At 49.9% G+C, this 17,666-nt stretch overlaps 1 protein-coding gene across 2 annotated transcripts; it reads right to left on the bottom strand.

Moving 5' to 3' along the window:
* Positions 1–1,214: 1,214 nt before the first annotated feature.
* LOC119152827 (cytohesin 1 interacting protein) lies at positions 1,215–16,388 on the bottom strand. Of its 2 annotated transcripts, none has more exons than XM_037398528.1 (8): positions 15,779–16,388; positions 12,829–12,878; positions 12,443–12,497; positions 9,548–9,650; positions 9,318–9,411; positions 8,884–8,953; positions 5,350–5,434; positions 1,215–4,813 (listed from the first exon to the last, which is right to left on the bottom strand). In XM_037398528.1, exons 1-8 carry the CDS (start codon positions 15,938–15,940, stop codon positions 4,341–4,343), a joined length of 1,092 nt encoding a protein of 363 aa, XP_037254425.1. In that variant the 5' UTR covers positions 15,941–16,388; the 3' UTR covers positions 1,215–4,340. The 2 variants fall into 2 exon arrangements, with proteins under 2 accessions (XP_037254425.1, XP_037254426.1); XM_037398529.1 differs by having other exon boundaries at positions 5,368–5,434; positions 15,779–16,199.
* Between the last annotated feature and the right edge of the window lie 1,278 nt (positions 16,389–17,666).

Genomic DNA, 17,666 nt, shown 5'->3' with positions numbered 1-17,666 from the left:
TCCACTGGATTTGAAATGTTCCCAGCAGAAGCCACAACCTCTTTCATGGTTTTGTGGAAAAAATCTTCTGCACTAGACATTACAGGCCAGGAGAACCCAGCAAAAAACCCCGGAGATATCACAAAGGTCGTACAAAAGGGCAAGGCTGGCTAGAGAGCTGCAGGCCAGCGTGGACAAGGTAAGTCTCAGGGCAGCAGAAGAGGCACTTTTAGGCCCTTGGAAGTCATTGCTGCAACGCCCCATGCTCAGTGCTGGAGCCGCAGGACCCAGCGCCTTTAGTCAAGGGGCCATGCCCACGAGTCAGGAGCTGCCAAGCATCCCCCAGCACCAGCCTGTCTCTTCGCCAGTGCAGAGTCAGCACCACAAGGCTTTGCTGCAACAGCCAAAATAGGTTCTACCAGCTCTTGTGCCAGAGATGCCTCAGCTCACTCTTTGTGGTGCTAAATCAAGCCAAAAGATTTAGGACCCAAATATTCCCCTCACCTCAGATGGGTTTTCTGCCTCTTTACTGCTAACCCAGGGGCTGAATACCATGGTGGTACCTTGCCCATAGCTGATGCAGGGACTTGAGTTCAGGGAGGGGTTACGTAGATCTGGGCACTGGGAAAGATCCAGTTAAGAACGCTTACAAGGTCAGGTTCAGTAGCATTCAGCAAATTAATTAAGGGTTTCAGTTTGAAAAGGAATTGCATTCTTCAGAGCAGCCACAGTTCTTTCGGCGGTAAACTCAGGTTGCCCCCTTCATCCACAGGGGATAAGAAGGGAAAAGGTAATCCCTTGGCTGTTAGGAAACCAAGCAAACCCTTCAGCAACCCCATGATCAGTGACAGCTCCTCTGCTGAAGGTCTGGAGCACCTTCCCATGTGTGTCATTTGGAGCCCCAGCCCCGTGAACCACGGCATCACCACGCAGCATTGCCTGTACGCCCAACCTCCTCCTGCCCTTCCCCCCGGCAGGCAGAGCAGGCATCCTTCCAGGTTGCTCTCTGCAAGGAGAAATGCCATTTTAAAGGAGCTTTCTCATTCTTTTTGCTCTCTGAGCCATTTGGTTGGCCTGTGAGCTCCTTCCTCCCCTTGGAAGGCTGGGGCACCGTTGATCCCGGCGCTGGCCGCAGCAGCCCCGCGGAGCCCGCCTGCTACCCACATCCTGTTTTTGATGGTGGCCATGAACATGTCATGTTGTCGCCTTGTAGCAACCAAAGCGTGCTCTCGCTGTCACTGGAAGAACATGGTTTATTTGGCCTTTCTTAAGCTTGTTAGGTGTCCAGGCTCGTTCAGCCTTTCCACATTAAAAGCAAACACGTAGATAGGTACCCAAGGTATGTCAAATTAATTTTCCATACCAAAAGGAGTCACTGTTTTGGACCATAAAGCTGCACTAATTTCCACCAGAGATGCAGCTTCAGGGAGCAGAGTTCACACAGTGTTTTAAATACCCTTTTTTCCCCACTTACAAAGCAAGGCGGAGGATGTAGGCTGTGACCAAGGCACCCTACCCAGCCACACCTCTGCCATGGGGTCCCTACAAACCAGCCGCAATAAAGGCAAAAGGAGAGTTTAATTCAGGAGCTGTAGGGGGGAAAGGAAAGCAGGCTCTGGTCAGGCTGACACATTTTTATCAGTCTCTGCAGATCGGTCAGCCCACACTCTCCAAGGCAAAGGCTCTGGCCTGGCTTTGGGCGTGCTCTGGTTTTCACCCAAGTGAAGGAGTCCATAGCACTGGTGGGCAAAGCTTCAACCCTCTGGTCAGACAAATCAGGCTAGGAACATTTTGCCTTCTGACACAAATGCATGCAGCAGCGGTGGGTCCAAATACACCTTGGGCAGGTAGAGAGGGGAATGCTCCCTCTCCTGAGGAGCAAAGCACTGCTGGCTGCCCAGCACGTGTCCCTGCAAGCAAGCAGGTGATGGACACTGCTTTTCCCTCAGCTGTCTGTCTGGCACCTGGAGCAAGTCTCTGAACTGCAACAGGTGACTGAGTTTAAGGTCCCTTCCTGAGTGCTGGAGCTGTTTGTGCTCTTTGGGGTACACCCTTCACCAGATTTTCTGGTTATTGTGCCCACAGTTGCTTTTGGACACCCATATATCTGCCTGTAACTCCACAGTTTGTCCCAATAGAAATAATCTCTACTTTTTCTTTTTCTTTTTTCTCCCTCCTTTCAGCTGGTGTTATTGGCAAAGTAAAACTCTATCCTGAGACAGCAAATCATAGGCAAAAAAACCTTGATGTCTAGCAATGAGCTTCTGAGCCCAGACTGGCACCTGAAATGCCCCAGATTGACTTTGCCTCCGTGCCAGCATCAGACCAACATTCACCTCTGGTCCCCAGGGATGAGCCAACAGCAGAGGGGCTCGTGGGTGAACTGCTGGTGTTCAGTTCAGCAGCGTGGGCAGAACATCATTCCCATGCATAAACACCTGGTGAGCTGCTCTCCTGATTGCCCTCCCGCTCTCCTGCAGACTTGCTGTATTACCATCTACTTAATCCTTTTAAGAGAAATTATAGATGCCAGTACAGATTCTGCTGGCTTAGCAACATTCATTAATTAGAAGAGCATTGGGAACAGGTTGTTTTTATTTGGGGTTCATCTCGGAGACAAGCTATTTGATTTAGCCTGAGGTTTCTGAAAAGACAGGAAATCCTGCCACAGCCGTGCCTGCATGGTAAACAACCGCATGGTCTGCTTGGTCAAAGGACGAATGAGTCACGCAAGGTATTTAAATTATATTTAAAATTCTTCCAATCGTATCTGAGAAACATAATTAGGTTGCCTGGGCTGAACAAACAGCCTATTTCTGTGCTGCCTGAGAGGGAAATAAAATTACTCTTTTTCTTCACATCTATGCCCAAATTTATTAAATTACTGCATATAAACTATCAAGTTAATGTTACTGCCTCTGGTCCCAAAGAAACGTGAACAGCTAATGACCTTTCTGCCCATGAGCAGTGGGAACACCAGCCCAAAGGGCATCTCCTGCAACCCCTGGAACCACAGAGGGACCAAGCCCTCTGAGGGGGTTCTCAGAGTGTGACCTGCCACCACGTCCAGGCACAGAACAGTCCTGTTTGTCCCTGCAGGCCAGTCCTCTGCCTTTACTTCTCTCACCTTAGAGAGGTCAAATCAGTCTGAGCTGCACAGTTACACCGTTGTCAATGGACGAGTATTTTCTCAAAATTGGCAAAATTCCGGCCAGGTGACTTAAGCAGCGTACCCTCTGGGGGTGTGGTGAGACCCCGGCGAGACCCCGGCAGTCCAGTGACTCCTGCTGAGCTGACGCCATGCAGAAAATGCCGTTTCTAGCAAGGCTGGCAGGCACTGCAGAGAAAAGCACGTTGTCATTGGGGCCACGCTGGGATGCGAGAGATGCACGGAGACCTGCTGCCCTTGGCTGGCTCATCACTGCCCTTCCCGTGACAGCTTTGGCAGGACATGGGGTATTGACTACTGATGGAGATTGATCTCCATCTGGGCAGATCCCAACTGATAAACCAGGTTATTGCAGGGTTTATACAACGGCTGCTAAGAGGTGTGAAAGTGACGGCAACCAGCATTTACTTTCAGCACAGCTGACCAAGGGAACCAATCCCTGCTTTGGAGACGGGGAAGCTGATTGTGGAGTTCATCTTTTCTTTTTCTGGCAGGCACATCGAGCATGCCTGTCCTCAAGCAGCAGCAGCATGTCGGAGCAATGGCCTCGCACAGGCAGCAGGAGCCGGCACGGGCAGCCCCACGGTGAAACAGCCAGCACAGGTCCTGATGGCCATGGACACACCAGGGGAGTTGGCAAGTGTGCTGCTGGCCCACCCGCGTAATTCATCCACCACGAACCATGGGTAAATCCCTGCCCTTCGTTTCAAAACATTATTGCCTGAGGTCTCTCTCTGTTGTATGCCCTGGGCTCCATTCTAACAGGATGCTATCACTGGTTTTAGTAGAAGCACTTGCTTTATTAAAGGCCTTTGGAAGACTATGACTTCAGTAACAGGAAATAAATAGCTATCAATTTTGCATTCATTTAAAAACTTATTAACACTGATGTATGCTGAGGAAGTTCTGCAAAGGTTCTTCACATTTCAAAGTTAGTAATTTTTCATGTTAAGGAAGAGGTCCATCCATGTGTGCTCTGATCAAAAATTAAAATAATTAAAACCCCCATAGCTTTTAAAATACCATCAGTACTGTTGTCTGGAGTACTGCCATGCCGTGCCACCCCGCTTCAGCCACTGCATGCTTCTCGGGGAGCTGCTGCCCTCGGTCCCAGGCCACACAGCAGTGCCATGTGCAGAGCCTGTGGTTTTCATCAAGGACGACAGCACGACTAAGGATGACCTGTGCAATGTCAGACCCGACTTTCTTCCTCTTCCACCGCCCGGTGAAGACCTGGAATGAATTTCAAAAGATGCTTTCGGACACTGGATCGCCTGCTCTTCCGTGGGAGCGTCCCAAAACTACTGGTGCAGCTGCTCCCCTCCCACAGTGGGGACATGGACCCACTACTGGCCAGGCTGATGCTGCGGTTCCTCCGCAGAGAGGACCTCCCAGCAGCACCGTCCCCATCCCTGGGGAAGAAGCAGTCATCATCCACACTTGACTGGCGGCTCAGGCTCTCTGCGGCTGAATCCTCAAAGGCACCACTCTGGTAGAAGCTGTCCTCGCTGTCCACAGTCATAGAGCTCAGTCGGCTGCGGGAGCTGCTCTCGCTCGAGAAGCGAGGCTTTGCCGGAAAGAGAGGTCCCAGCGTGCTGCAGCCACCAAGCAAGCTGGACTCCTCTGGCTCCAGCATGCCCAGCAGAGCATTGTCATTCACCTCCCCTGGAAGCAGAAGCCAAAGAGGAGGGTTATTTACCAGCATCTGCTCAAGGCAGGAGAGCAGGATGCCCGTGCCACAGCAGCACAGGGAAATGGCATGCCCAGCATCTCAGCGCAGGGAGCAGCCCCTTTCCCTCGTGGGAAGCTGTTTCCCACCTGTGGGGTTCTCTCTGCCCCTGCCTTCCCCCACAACCAGGATCAAAGCTGCTCCCTGGGCAACCCGTAAAAACAAAACCAAAACCAAACAAAGAACCCTAAACAAAACTGTCCTCTGTTAAGTCCAAAATAAGAATGAAAAAAAACCCCACCAAACTTTGCAACCCACATCAACTCATGCCAAAGAGCCTTTGGTCTGCCTTAGTCAAGCAGCACCCAACTTCATTACTCCCGAGGAAAAATAAAACACCTTTCCCAGGGCCAGCCCCATGCCTTCATTAGAAGGGGAAAAAGCAGGCAAATGAAAATCAGGTTAAAGAATCGCTTTTTACTGATCAGACAGCATTTCCGCAGCAGGGCTCGGCAGCTCTGCGGTTTCCTACCCAGAAAGGAGGACGCACCGTGCAGCAGGCGCTGTTCCTGCAAGAGCAGTGCGCGCAGCTCCACCCGTTTCTGCTGCAGCATTTGCTATGGGGGAGAAAAGAGGGCTCTGTCACTCACACACTTCTGCAGAAACAGAAAACATTTGCAAAGAAAACAGTGTATCTAGAAAGTACAGGTCATCTATAGAAAGCACTTGTACATCCCTCTTTTTACTGAGACAATTTTCCTGGAGTTTAGCGAATTTATTCCACAAAGCACAAGCCCACTCATGTCCTGGGTGCTTCAGCTGAGGACTGCTTCATCAGAGTACACATCTGATTTGAAAAGAAGCAGCCTGAAATCTGGCAAGCCCGAAATCTCCCATCTGCAGCCCGCTGGCTGCCCTTCTCCAGCCCTCCACAGCCCCGGAGCCCACTGGCCAGGAACGGGCATCCCGCTCCCCCTTCCTGGGTGCCGCCGTTCAGCGTGGGCATGGCACCGTAACCATCCCTTGCCCCGTGTTTGAGAACCCACCACCCTGTGTGCCCTCACAACCTCTAAGTGCTCCGTGCCGTCCAACACCAAGCAATATTTTTCTTTCCCTCTGTTGCTGGTCAGCTTTTGGTGTAAAAATAAACTATTGCCTCATTGATTAAAAAGAAATCCAGACCCAAGAGACGAGCCCTGCCCAGGGATGGTCACAGTAGGCACTGCCCCAGCTGTGTGCATGCAGCCGGTGCACCGCAGGCGGGCGGCCGGACAGAATGGCAGATCATGCATTTGTACACCCAAAGTGACAGGACTAAGCTCACATGGGCAACCCTGTTATGGCATTTAATGTTTTTTCCCTCTTTTCCACATTTTGGAAAAATCAATCACAAAGTGAAGACAGCAGCCCAGCTACAGGGTGGTGAGGCACAGGGATGTTCTGCGGGCAGTCCTAGCGGGGCAAGCCCCCAGCACCCCGCAGAGGGCAGGCAGCCCCCCGGCAGCAGGAGGAGGAGGCAGCGCAGAGGCTGTTCCTGGGGCTCCTGGCACATAGTGTGCAGGAGTGATTTGCAAGGGTGCCGGGAAACAAGCCTTTTCCCAGCTGCTCTTCTCATTGAATCACTTCCTCGCAGGTTTTGGTGTGATGTGGCAGAGTGCTGGTGCATCAGGTCTGAGAGGCACAGGGCAGCCTTCGCCAAATCAGAAATACTGGGGGGCTCCAGCGTCCCCCCAGCTGCCATTCCTACCACGCTAAAGCAGGCTCACCTGCAGAATGGGAGCAATGACAGGTTTTAAGGAGAAATTGTCCAGAGACATCTTCTCTTACAGTCTCTACACCATGCTGAATAAAGTAGTTTTCAATGGTTTATAACCCAGCCAAACCTAGGAAATTGTGTGCAAGAGATGCTGGGGAGCTGCCCAAAGGTTTTCCCTATTTGGACCCAACCAAATGAGCCACCACCTCCTAGTCCCAGTTTCTCCCCCCTAATTAAATCGTAATAGTTGCAGGACTGTCAGAACAATGGGTGCGAAGTGGGTGTCTGCTGGCGGCTGGATGCCCAGCACAGCAGTGGGCACAGAGGGTGCATGTCCCAGCTGCAGCGCCTGCGGGGCTGCTCCTCTGCTGCCGCATCCGGAGGCCAGGGCACGCTTGTGCAACTGCACGGCTGAACCGTGACACTCAGCGCTGGCAGGCACGTCACCCTCTCGCTGTGGTTACGGTGGGTTGCAGCAACTGAGCACGCCCTTCAGTAACACATCAGAGGCAATTAGAAACGGAATTAGGTTCTTTCCACTGCAGCCACGATGGCATGAGAGTGCAGGGCCAGGCACACACCCATATTTTACTCTGTAATGATGCTCACTGCTAAGGTTTGGCACTTCTGGGGAACAGCTCTTATCTGCAAACTCCCCTCTTGAAACAGAACCTTTCACAGCAGATTTTGAGATTTCTGGCTTTATCATTTCCCTGGTAAGGGGCAGGGGAGTAGGGGATGGCCCATTTCTGAAAAGTTTACCTGTTATTTCATCTAGATTTCTAAGGGACCAGACCCAACGGCTTTGCCATGGAGCACTTGGCCGGGATGGAAGCATCCTGATGGCGCATTCTCATTAACACAGCAATGAACTCCTGCTCTAGCTTGTTGCTCATCATGGACTAGCTGGCTGGCTGGGCAGTCTCGGCATCCCCAACCACCTCCCTGGCTCCTGCCAGCCTTGGGCACCAGGGACACTGTCACACACAACTTTACAGGAGGTCACCATGGTCCCTGCACACGCACTGATCTCCCAACACCTCCCACCCCACCAGGCGGGCAGGGATCTGTCCCAGCCCCATAGGGACACCAGTGCTGCTGCTGGGCTCAGCTCTCCCAGCTGTTCCCACCAGCCAAGAGCTCTCACCACCTGTTGGTCAGTTTTACCTCCTTTGGACAGAAAATAACAGCTGGCTGTGGGGTGTCAATGCCTAAAATCATCCCAGCTATTTCCAAAAGCATCCTACATAACCCTCATCAGTTTAATGAGCCTTGGACGGGAAACCCAGCTCATGAAGGTTTCACCCTGCTCTCTTCACCCCTGCCCACCTTCTAGACTGAAGTAATGGCGACAAAAAAAGTGCCCATACAGCCTTTTACAGACCTTGCCCACCCTCCCTGCCCTTAGACCCCTCCCCCACTTCACCCTCCAGCCCCCACAGCTACTAGTTATATCATCTACAGCATCAGTGTCATGCAGCAGATTACAACACCCCGTACTGTACTCTCACAAGTGCAGCACAAACCAAATTAAATGAACATTGTTTTGAACACACTAAATACTAAACATGAAGTAGCTCCCGTGGCAGGACTTCCATTTTATAGGCGATGGCACATATAGCAAGCCCTGTCCCTGCTGCTCAGCTCTGCCAAGCCTAACCCATTTGGCACGAGGTTTACTCTAGCCAGATTAATTTTTCAAGTGCCATACTCCTGTGCAGAGGGTTTTGGTATGGAGTTGCCACAAGGAAAAATACCCCATTCAGGTCAGCCGAGTCCCTGGCTTTGGAAAGCCCTGGCCCTTGTGGCACTTGCAGCACTGCAGCTGCCCTGGGGCGAGCGGCGAGGCATGCTGGCACCTGAAAACCTGCTGCCTGCCTAGCTGCCTCGGACCCAGCTGGGGGAATGGAACTTCCACAAGTCGGAGGTGCCATCAGCGAGCCGCCCCTAACGAGCCTGAGCTCTGCTTGTGAAAGCCTGCCTTCCCTTCTTGCTGAACACAGAGCACACGAAGATACACTGTTCTGTTTGTACAGGGAGGATCGCCTACCCACCCAGCACAGCTGAGACAGACAGAAACGGAAATATTTAGAGTTACAGAAACTATTGCGGGGGACAATATTACCCCCAAAACGTTATACAGAAAATATATACAGGGACTGTGGCTGGGGGTGCTGGCAGCAGGGGACACACGGGTGTCTGCTCCCTGCCAGGACACCCAGCCCCACAGACACCCACCGACCCTTGTTAGCAATGAATCCACCACAGCCCTCTGTGTTTGACAGTGGATTAACTGATTAATTATTTTACCTTCAGTAACCGCAGCTTGGTCTCGAGCTCGATTTTCCGCAGAAACATGGCCCCGTTGATAGTCTCTAACCTGGGAAGAACAGGTGATGTTGGCACCGAAGGGCTGCCAGACCCCACGCCACACCATGCCGCGGGGTCCTCGGAGCACGCTGCCCGGCTGAACCCTCCCTGCCACTGCTGTCAGCAGCAGTGGTGCTGGTGCAAGGCAAGCAAGCAGGGCCAGGAGAAAAAGGACCATGGGGGCAACACTAGGGCACCTTCCCAGAGCTCCTCTCCCCCTCCCAAGCCCTCACCGACAGCCAGAGCTCTGCACAACCAAACCCACCAGCATTTCTGTCTTTGAGCACAGGACTGCAAGGTAGCATGAGAAGCTTTCTTGGCTTCCAGCAGGAGAGACTATTAAGCTAAAAAACATTTGAAGGAGGCATACCTACCTTAAATAGTTCCCCGAAGACTTTATCAAGTCTACTATTTGCTTGTGACTAAAACCATCAGTGTGCACGCCATTGATACTAGCAAGGATATCGCCTGTTAGAGATTTACAGAGTCCAAAGTTAACATCTGCAGCACATGCACGCCTTCCACATGCTCTACAATAAAAGTAATTGGGAGAAAAGCAAGATAAGGCCATCCTTAGCAGCAGGAAAAAAACATTAAAAGTTACCGGTTTGAAGGCCAGAAAGATGGGCAGGACTTTCTTCTTGAATTTTGCAGACGCAAGTGCATACTTCCAGGGAGTAATCGTTTTGGTGTGGAAATCTAACAGTCTGTTAACACCAAAGTGACAGTGTCACCAATATGAAAGCCACGAAAACAATTTAAAAATTAGTAGTCTTTTTATACATTTTTAAAATGAGAGGACTGCAATGAGCAGGGTACATTATCATGCAGGTGAGAACACCAAAACGTTGTAACCTAACAATTAGAAATTGCATTCTTACAACAGAGAACAGCAGACACCTGGCAGATGCCTCTATGTTGTTTTTGAAAAAAACTAGTTTTAAAGCAAGTTGGTTATTCATGATCAAAACCTCAGTAACTTCAGTCAAGCATATCCATTAGCATGGATGTGGATTGCTTTCTGGAAGGATATTTCATGTTCCCAGCCCCAGTGCAGCGTGGTGTGACTCGGGCTTTTCAAGTGATTGCCTCCTAGTTGTGTACGCTGAGTGGAGTCAGCTGGTGCTGCCGGGTAGATGGTTTCGCAATGATGACTGAAAAGCAAGGAGAGCTGAACCTGCTTTTGCTTTTTTGGCCTCTTAAACTCATTATCCACACATGTCCCCACATCCCCTCAAGAGCACTTTTTATTCTTGACTTATACATTTAAACATACTTTAAGTAATTTTAAGTATAAATCCATCGTGTGCTTATCAGTGCTGAAATGTATTTAGAAAAATGCAAAAGCAGGCGATGCGACCTGAGCAGATCTTGCAGTGACAGGAAACATCTTCTTGGTTACATGCAAATACCAGCATTTAGCCACATCTTCCTACTGAAATTTAAGACTGAAGCTGAACTTCCTGGAAACGTATGACAGCCACATCTAATCCAGATATAAGAAGTCGTGTTAGATTCCCAAATTTCTCAGTCAGTGTGGAACAAATAGGGGTGAAGACCAAGTGAGTTCAGAGCTTATCTAGCCAAATCACACCAAGGCAATTATTTCAGTCCTTAGACCAACACTGAAACTTTTGGCTAAACTAAGAGCAGCAACGGAAGCAGGGTCTTGGAGGACATGCCACTGCAGGTCATACTTGTCTGGTTTTTGTGGGATTTTTTACCTGTTTCCGAGTGGTAGATCTCACCTAGCAACCTAAAAGATTGGGCCAGCTTGAGTGATAGGAGCTGGACAAGCAGGTGTGATCCATCACACATAACCGGAGCCACCTGGACAGAGGTGTCTCGACTTCCCCACCAGAGCCACTGGGAGAGGTAGACATCTCCAGGGTGTGACTGATGGCCATAAGAGAGGCACTCCAACTTGGGGGATGGACTTCCCCCTCACATCCCATCTCTCCTCATGGACTGCAGAAGACAGCTGGGCCATAGTTTTGGAAGGGACACTTAGGTTTTAGGCAGCTGCAGTGAGGGGAGAGACATGCTACCAGCACGTCTGCTCTGCAAACACCCAGGCACTTCAGTAGCCACCGGGCATCTGTCTCACCCCCAGGCTCTGCTCCGCAAGTGGGAAGTAGGAGAAGAAGCGGGAACACACAAGAAGCCCTGGCATTTGGCCATCACTGCCGTCCTCGTGAGCTCCCTGCAGATGGTAGACCTAAAGTTTCACATCATCTTATTCTGGTTTGCCTAAATTTAGCTTGTAGTAATGAAATTACAGCTTTTAAATAATGGCTTATCCTTAGTATTAGACAGATGTTGCCTTCCCACAGCCTGGACTTTCTAGTGAAGTGCTGATGCTGAATGTACATTCAGGTAGTAAATGTGCCAAGAGCAATTATTTTTAATCAGAATGTCACATATAATGAAAATCTGCCCTGACAATTTATACAAAAGCCCAATAATTGACTCAATTATCCTCCTTTCTGAAAGCTCTCCGCTGTTGGCACGCTGAACACTTACTCGCTCATTAGTCACAGAACCAAACTGAAAAAAGTTAAGCTTTTCCTAATACACTGATTTCACTGAAAATACTAATTTCCCTTTGTGCACAGATACAGGCAAGCACTTTGAAGATGCCCTGCCGCCACAGTGATCGCAATGGAGGGGTGACGTGGGAGGGTCCCACGGGCACTGGCTCATGGAGCAGGCTCCTGCCTGTAGGTCCTGCCAGAGGGCAGAGCTCTGCGGCACTGACACAGCCTGCTGCTCCCAAAACTACATCCTTTTTTTCCTGGTGTTACTTTTTATTTATAACCAGGATTTTAGCAGACCTACTGACCTAAGAGTTACTTTTCTCACAAAAACCAACAGAACAGAGGTCTCCCATCAGCAGTACCCCTGATAAGATTCTGGCTTTCCTATCTGATGATTTACTGACTTCTACATCTAACAGAATTTCTTCCTGTGTGATTTAGCCCCCAGAAAGTCATGCCTAGCATGACTTTATTAAGTCATTTATTAAAAAATATTCCAATACTGTACATCTATATGTACATATACGTATATGTACATACGCCTTTGTGTATGTTAAAGGAGGCAGTAAAAAGTTAGTATAAGGTATTTTTTGGAGGGAGGGTTTTTTTATATCTTTTTATATGAATATATTCTTATATACGATTCTCCCAGAAATATTCACTTACGAAGGTAAGAAGGCATTGCCATTGACTTGGATTTGGATTTGGATGAGTTTTCTCCTACATTCAACACTGACTTGTGAGAAGGCCAGAAATCCTCATCTGTGACCTTCACTATGAAAAAATCCTTGGAAATGCATCCTAGTTCCATATCATTACTGTAAGCACTTCAAATCTCACGAGGGACTGACAGATACCTTTCTCTGCTCTATGCTGCCTTAACCTAATTTTGAAGATGTGACACTTAAGAGTTTGCACCATATTTTATTTTGAAGTGAATCAGCCTGCCATTTAAGTCTTACCTGGATTTCAAACCCAAATGTCTCTTTATCTTCTTTTAATATGGCAATGACGTGCCTGTAAGAAGAATACACAGAACCCCGTATGAAGGCCAGGGCGCCACACTTCGTGCACCCTGTGTTTCTAACCCGAATAGTGTCCCCATCGCTGCCCCTGCCGGTTCTAGCAGGGTGCCAGCACGCCTTCCCTCCGGCGTTGCAGCGGTGGCATTTGCGCTTTCCTTGCTCAAACTAAATGCCACAATTTCACCGGCACGTCCCGAGTGTTTGGTACCACTCCCTGCCTTGCACCCTTATCCCACTGGGGCTGCTAAATGGGGAGATTCTCAGGACTCATGTTTTGCGCAGAATAAGTAAATAACAGTAATTGTAGAAGAATATCTTCATACCTTTGCGGCCTAGAGGAGTCACCCAAGGAGCTGGATCTGGCTAAGGCAAGCTGTAAATGGAAATGGGAGAGGAAAAGGTTCAGCAGGTTTGAGGCACACGACTGAAATGAGCAGTTTAGAGAAAAACTAAAGCCAGTTAGTGGCATCCCACCACCAGCTTACATCAACACAGCCTCTCCCTCAGTCAAGTGACAACTTAAACTTTTGGATCAGAAGGAAGAGCAGTCAGGTCCAGGATGCAAGACTGCTATGTTCAAAGCCACTTGTTAGATGCTGATGGGAGCTCAGCCAGGCACAGGCAGAGAGTCTAAAAATCTGGCTATAGGTCAGCTTTTCATTTTTCCAAACCCTTTAAATATAAAATTGAGTATTTAAAAAAAAAAAAGAAATATGGGTACTCTTAGCACGTCATAATATTGTTTCAGTTCACCTCCAGAAAACACCTGGGCATCCTCATTGGGAGATGTTAATGCAGTACCCATTCCAACTTTATTAGAAAAAATTGGCCACTTACTAGATATCCATCCTCCCTTGCAATAAGTTAAAACTGAGAGCTGAGCTACCACTAGCCAATATTAAATAAAAAAACACGAGGCTTTTTTTTTTCCACAGCGGTGATAATTTGACATCTTCACAATTAGTTCTCATAAACTCACAAACACCTACTTCAGAGGGGAGAGAGGTCTGGAACCAAAGGAACTTGGCCAGGAGACCCCTGTAGCAAACCCTGTAGGAAGACCCTGCGGCAGGAAGGTGTCACAGGTTGATAAAGGCTGCTGTGAAAAAGCATGAGAACAAGTGGAAAAATTCAGGGTGAATCCCAAGGAAAAGTTTTGACAGCAAAAAGCGCTTGGAGCAGGGAACCCTTCCCCAAAGTGGTGGAGGTGTCATGTCTGAGAACAGTAGAAATGGGAAAGACAAGAGGCACAATTGCTCAAGAAAACCATGCCTCTAACAGGGCGTTGGCGATGGACCTCTCACTGGTCCTTGCAATGTCCACAGTCCTCTTGTCTTATTTTGCATAATAATAATAAAAAACCCCAAACCAACAACAAAAAAGCCTAGATGGCAGCCCTGTGTTTTCAAATAAGAGCAGGAATATTCCTCGTTTGCAGATTGCCTTGCCTTGTCGTGGTGCACTATGAGGAGTACAGGGCCAGCAGCCGGGGCTGTGGCTCAGTGCGCAGCCACCCCACACCATGGGCTGTGGCTGGGCTTCTCCTCGGTGGTGCACAGGCACTTGTGCCCTTGTGCTGCCCGCACACAGCGCCGGGGCATCTCTCTAGCAGTGGGGACCCTTCAAAATGCTAAAATGGGTGAAGCTCCAAGACTTTGAAGGCCAGGGGTTGCCATAATTCCCACTAACACTGTAACTATTATCTATATACAGCACCCAAATCACATCTGCATTATGCTAAGAACCTCATCTTTCTTTTGTACCTTTGCCCTAAAAATCTGTAGGCATTTATAAACTCAACACCTATCAGAAAATGCAGAAAGCACAGATAAATGCAGGGAAATGCAGACAGTTATCTCTGCAGTTTCCCGTGGCAGCTGCATAGCATTTCTGGGCTGGTGCATGCCTGGATCATGGCAACAAGCATCCAGGACCCCTGCTTCAAGCAAGGCAGACCTGTGCCTGAAGAGATCTCTGGAAAAACCCAGGATCAGTGTTAAGTATTGATTCTTCCCATAAAAATGAACCCCCAACAGCGAATTACATTATCACTGAATGTTTGCAGTCAGTATAGTAAATGTCTCATGCATCAGCAGTATAAAGTGATGCCATAGCATGACCACCTATGGAAACACCCTACTTTATAAACATGGCATTACTTGTTGAGAGAAAACCAGAGGAGGGAGAGACCACATGGATCATAACAAACTGAGCACCAGGTGAAGGGGCTGATGGCCGGCATACACCAGGGCTGATGGGCCCCTGCAGCATGCCAGCACTGGGCACGGTCTGTGCAGAGCGGTCCTCAGGCTTCATGCCCATGTTGGAATTCATCTTTAACAGCCATGTCACTGCCGTTTCCCGCACAAGCAGCCACCACCACACGAAGGGCTGCTCCAGCACAGATGTGGAGCTGGATGCCCCCCAGCAGCAGCGTTCCCAAGATTAGTCTGGCTCTGGTTTTCCTTTATCTCCCCACTTCCATAAAGAAAAGGATTAAGCATGTTTCTGTTGCTGAACAAAGCAAAGCCTTAACTGCACAGATATTATGTACCAGTTTTCTGATAATACTTTCAGATTATCATGTGCCTCAAACATATTCTGTTTAGGCTTCTGCTTGCTAGACAAATAGACCAAAGATAGAATCACTCAGCTGGAAGTTTACAGCAACAGCAAGAGACAGTTTTGTGGGAATCCAGCTGCCAACAGCAGAAATGTGTTCTTCTGGGGGGTAAGCCCAGGTGAAAGAGGCTGCCCAACGAGCCCCAACAGCTCTAGCAAAATACTCCAAAATCCGGACGGAAATAACTCATGGTAGGTGCTTTCTGTCAGCATCGCAGAACAAAGGGCAGCCCAGCCAGGCTGCTACACTGAAGTAAAAGCGAGTTTAAAGGAACTCCCAGACAGCAAGAGCCTCTTTTGGCTCCAGCGCTGCTGTAAATGGGGAAGAAATGCAGCCAGGGCAGGGTCTCGGCTGCAAAAGCACTTCAAGCGCCCAAGCCCCGGCAGGTAGAACGCCTCTTTGCTCGCTTCTCTCGGGAGCTTCCCACGCTGCGCTGCTGCAAAGATTTCTTTGCAATCCCAGAGCTGGCCAGGCTAAAGGCGCCCAGCGGTAATCCTTCTAGCGCCCTGAAATGAGGAGCCGCAGAGAACTTGTGCGGTCACTTGGGGAAACTCATCCCTTTCTGCTGGCCCCTGCAGACGCAGGCAGCAAGCGGCTCTCCGGGCAGAAAGGAGCCATCAGCCTCTCGGGGCACGGGAGCAACCCCATACCTGCTTGCGCCCGCGGGGCAGTGTCCCCACCGTGTTGGCCAGGTGCTGGATCCTCCTGTTGTCCATTGGCTGAGCCTGGTCCCCCCCGACGGCGCAGTCAGTGCCGGCACCGAAGCCTACAAAGTTGGTGTGGTTCTGCTGAATGAGCCGTCTCAGAGCCATGTCGGCTGAAGGGCGTCTAAAAGGGCATTGCTAAATGCTGCAGCATGGCTGAGAAAACTAAAATACATTCGCCCCTCTGCAATCAAAAAGTACGAGACCGGAAAGCCAGCCACATGACCTGTGGTTTAGGTGCATGTTACATAAATCTCTTCTAGCAGATCACCAGGGCACTCAGTATGTGCTGTGCTCATAGCAGAGTTAACAATTAAGCTTGGCAATTAGAGAAATCTGCTTAATTTTTCCATTCCTGCACACAACAGTTCTCACTGAACAGCTTCTTCTATCTGCAACAATTTGTCCTTAAAGCACCACTCGCTTCAGACACTTGTCTGAATTCAGCTTGTTCAATCTCTTGTTCATTGTTTAGAATCCCTTGCATTGCCCAAATTACCTTTGGGCAAGATGGGAAAATAATGCTTTCTTTAGATAACGGTGTTGGTGCATGACTTCCCAGCCACAGAGAGGGAAGGAAGAACTGAAGGCCACAGGCTGAGGGTAGGAGCTGAAAACATTGCAGAGCAAGGGCAGAGCAAAGCCCTCAGCAGGGTGCTGGCCTTTTGGTGGGGAGCAACGACTTACCCAGCAAAGCCAGTTTGGGAGCAAACAGCAAAGTAAACACAATGTCTGAAGGAAGGGACCTGAGCGGCTGCCTCAGCAGAGCCAGGGGCAGGCATGGTGCCAGGGCAAGCCTTGGCCAAGCGTCATCCTTGCACCTTTCCTGGCTGGCTAGGGCCGGAGGGGGTTGGCGGGGGCTGCAGGTGGGCAAACAGGAAATCAGCCACGCTGTGCCTGGCCAGGCATGCATGCCGGGCCCACCCAGGTGGGCAGCTGGGGTGGCGGCCATTGCCAGAGACATCCAGGTGCTCTCCAGACCTTCCCAAGGCATTGGCTTCATGCACCCACTGGCTGTGATGCACCGGCCACCAGGGAGCTGAGCTGTTGGTCCACCCTGGAGCAGAGTGATCCCAACTGGGATCCTTCTGCACCGGCCAGAGCATGGACTGACGCGTTGCTCTAAAATCAAGTTTAACATGGGGTTCCTCTCTTGCAAAGGATTTTGTCCCAGTAGCAGCAAACACGTTTAGATTCAGGACTCTCAGAATTTTTGGCTGTTTTTTGTTCTTCCCTCCAGTTGTGGTCTGACCTGTAGTTCAGTTCAGCATGGCTTTCAATAACCTTTAGGTTTTGATGACCTCTGAGCAGATTGCTTGCTCCTGGATTTCCTGGAGAAGCAGGGGAAGCAGCGGTGGGCAGGGGTGGGCAGCAGCCTCCCCTCTGCCGCAGTTAAGCAATGCAAAAGGAGGAGCAGCAAGCCATGGTCGAGCCCGTAGGCAGCACAGCCTGCTCGGCCGACCCCAGCCGAGTCCCAAACATACCTGAGCCAGGAGCCACCCCCGGGGCCACGCCACCCTGCAGCTGACGGCCAGAGCCCCGTGTCCCTGGCCAGCCGGCACTGCCTGCTGTCGGTGGCCAGGGGCAGCCGCTGAGGAAGGTTGGACATCCTGGTGGGACTTGTCTGAAACACTGCTGTTTTTTTTGTTGAGTCAGCTGGACAAATACCAGGGACAAGAACTGTACAAAGGAACCAGAGTTCATTACAACTAACCCTAGCTGGCGTTTGAACCTTTGCAAGGGAAAAGCAGGGCTATTGCTATCAGACCAGAGAAGTAATAAAAACGTATGAGTTAAGTTCATTTTTTCTCAGTAGAGACCTTTTAGGCACCTT

This window comes from Falco rusticolus, chromosome 8 (genome assembly GCF_015220075.1).
Source record: "Falco rusticolus isolate bFalRus1 chromosome 8, bFalRus1.pri, whole genome shotgun sequence".
Classification (NCBI taxonomy): domain Eukaryota; kingdom Metazoa; phylum Chordata; class Aves; order Falconiformes; family Falconidae; genus Falco; species Falco rusticolus.
The sequence above is the reverse complement of the archived record's forward strand: the minus strand, read 5'-3'. Positions and strand labels throughout refer to the sequence as shown.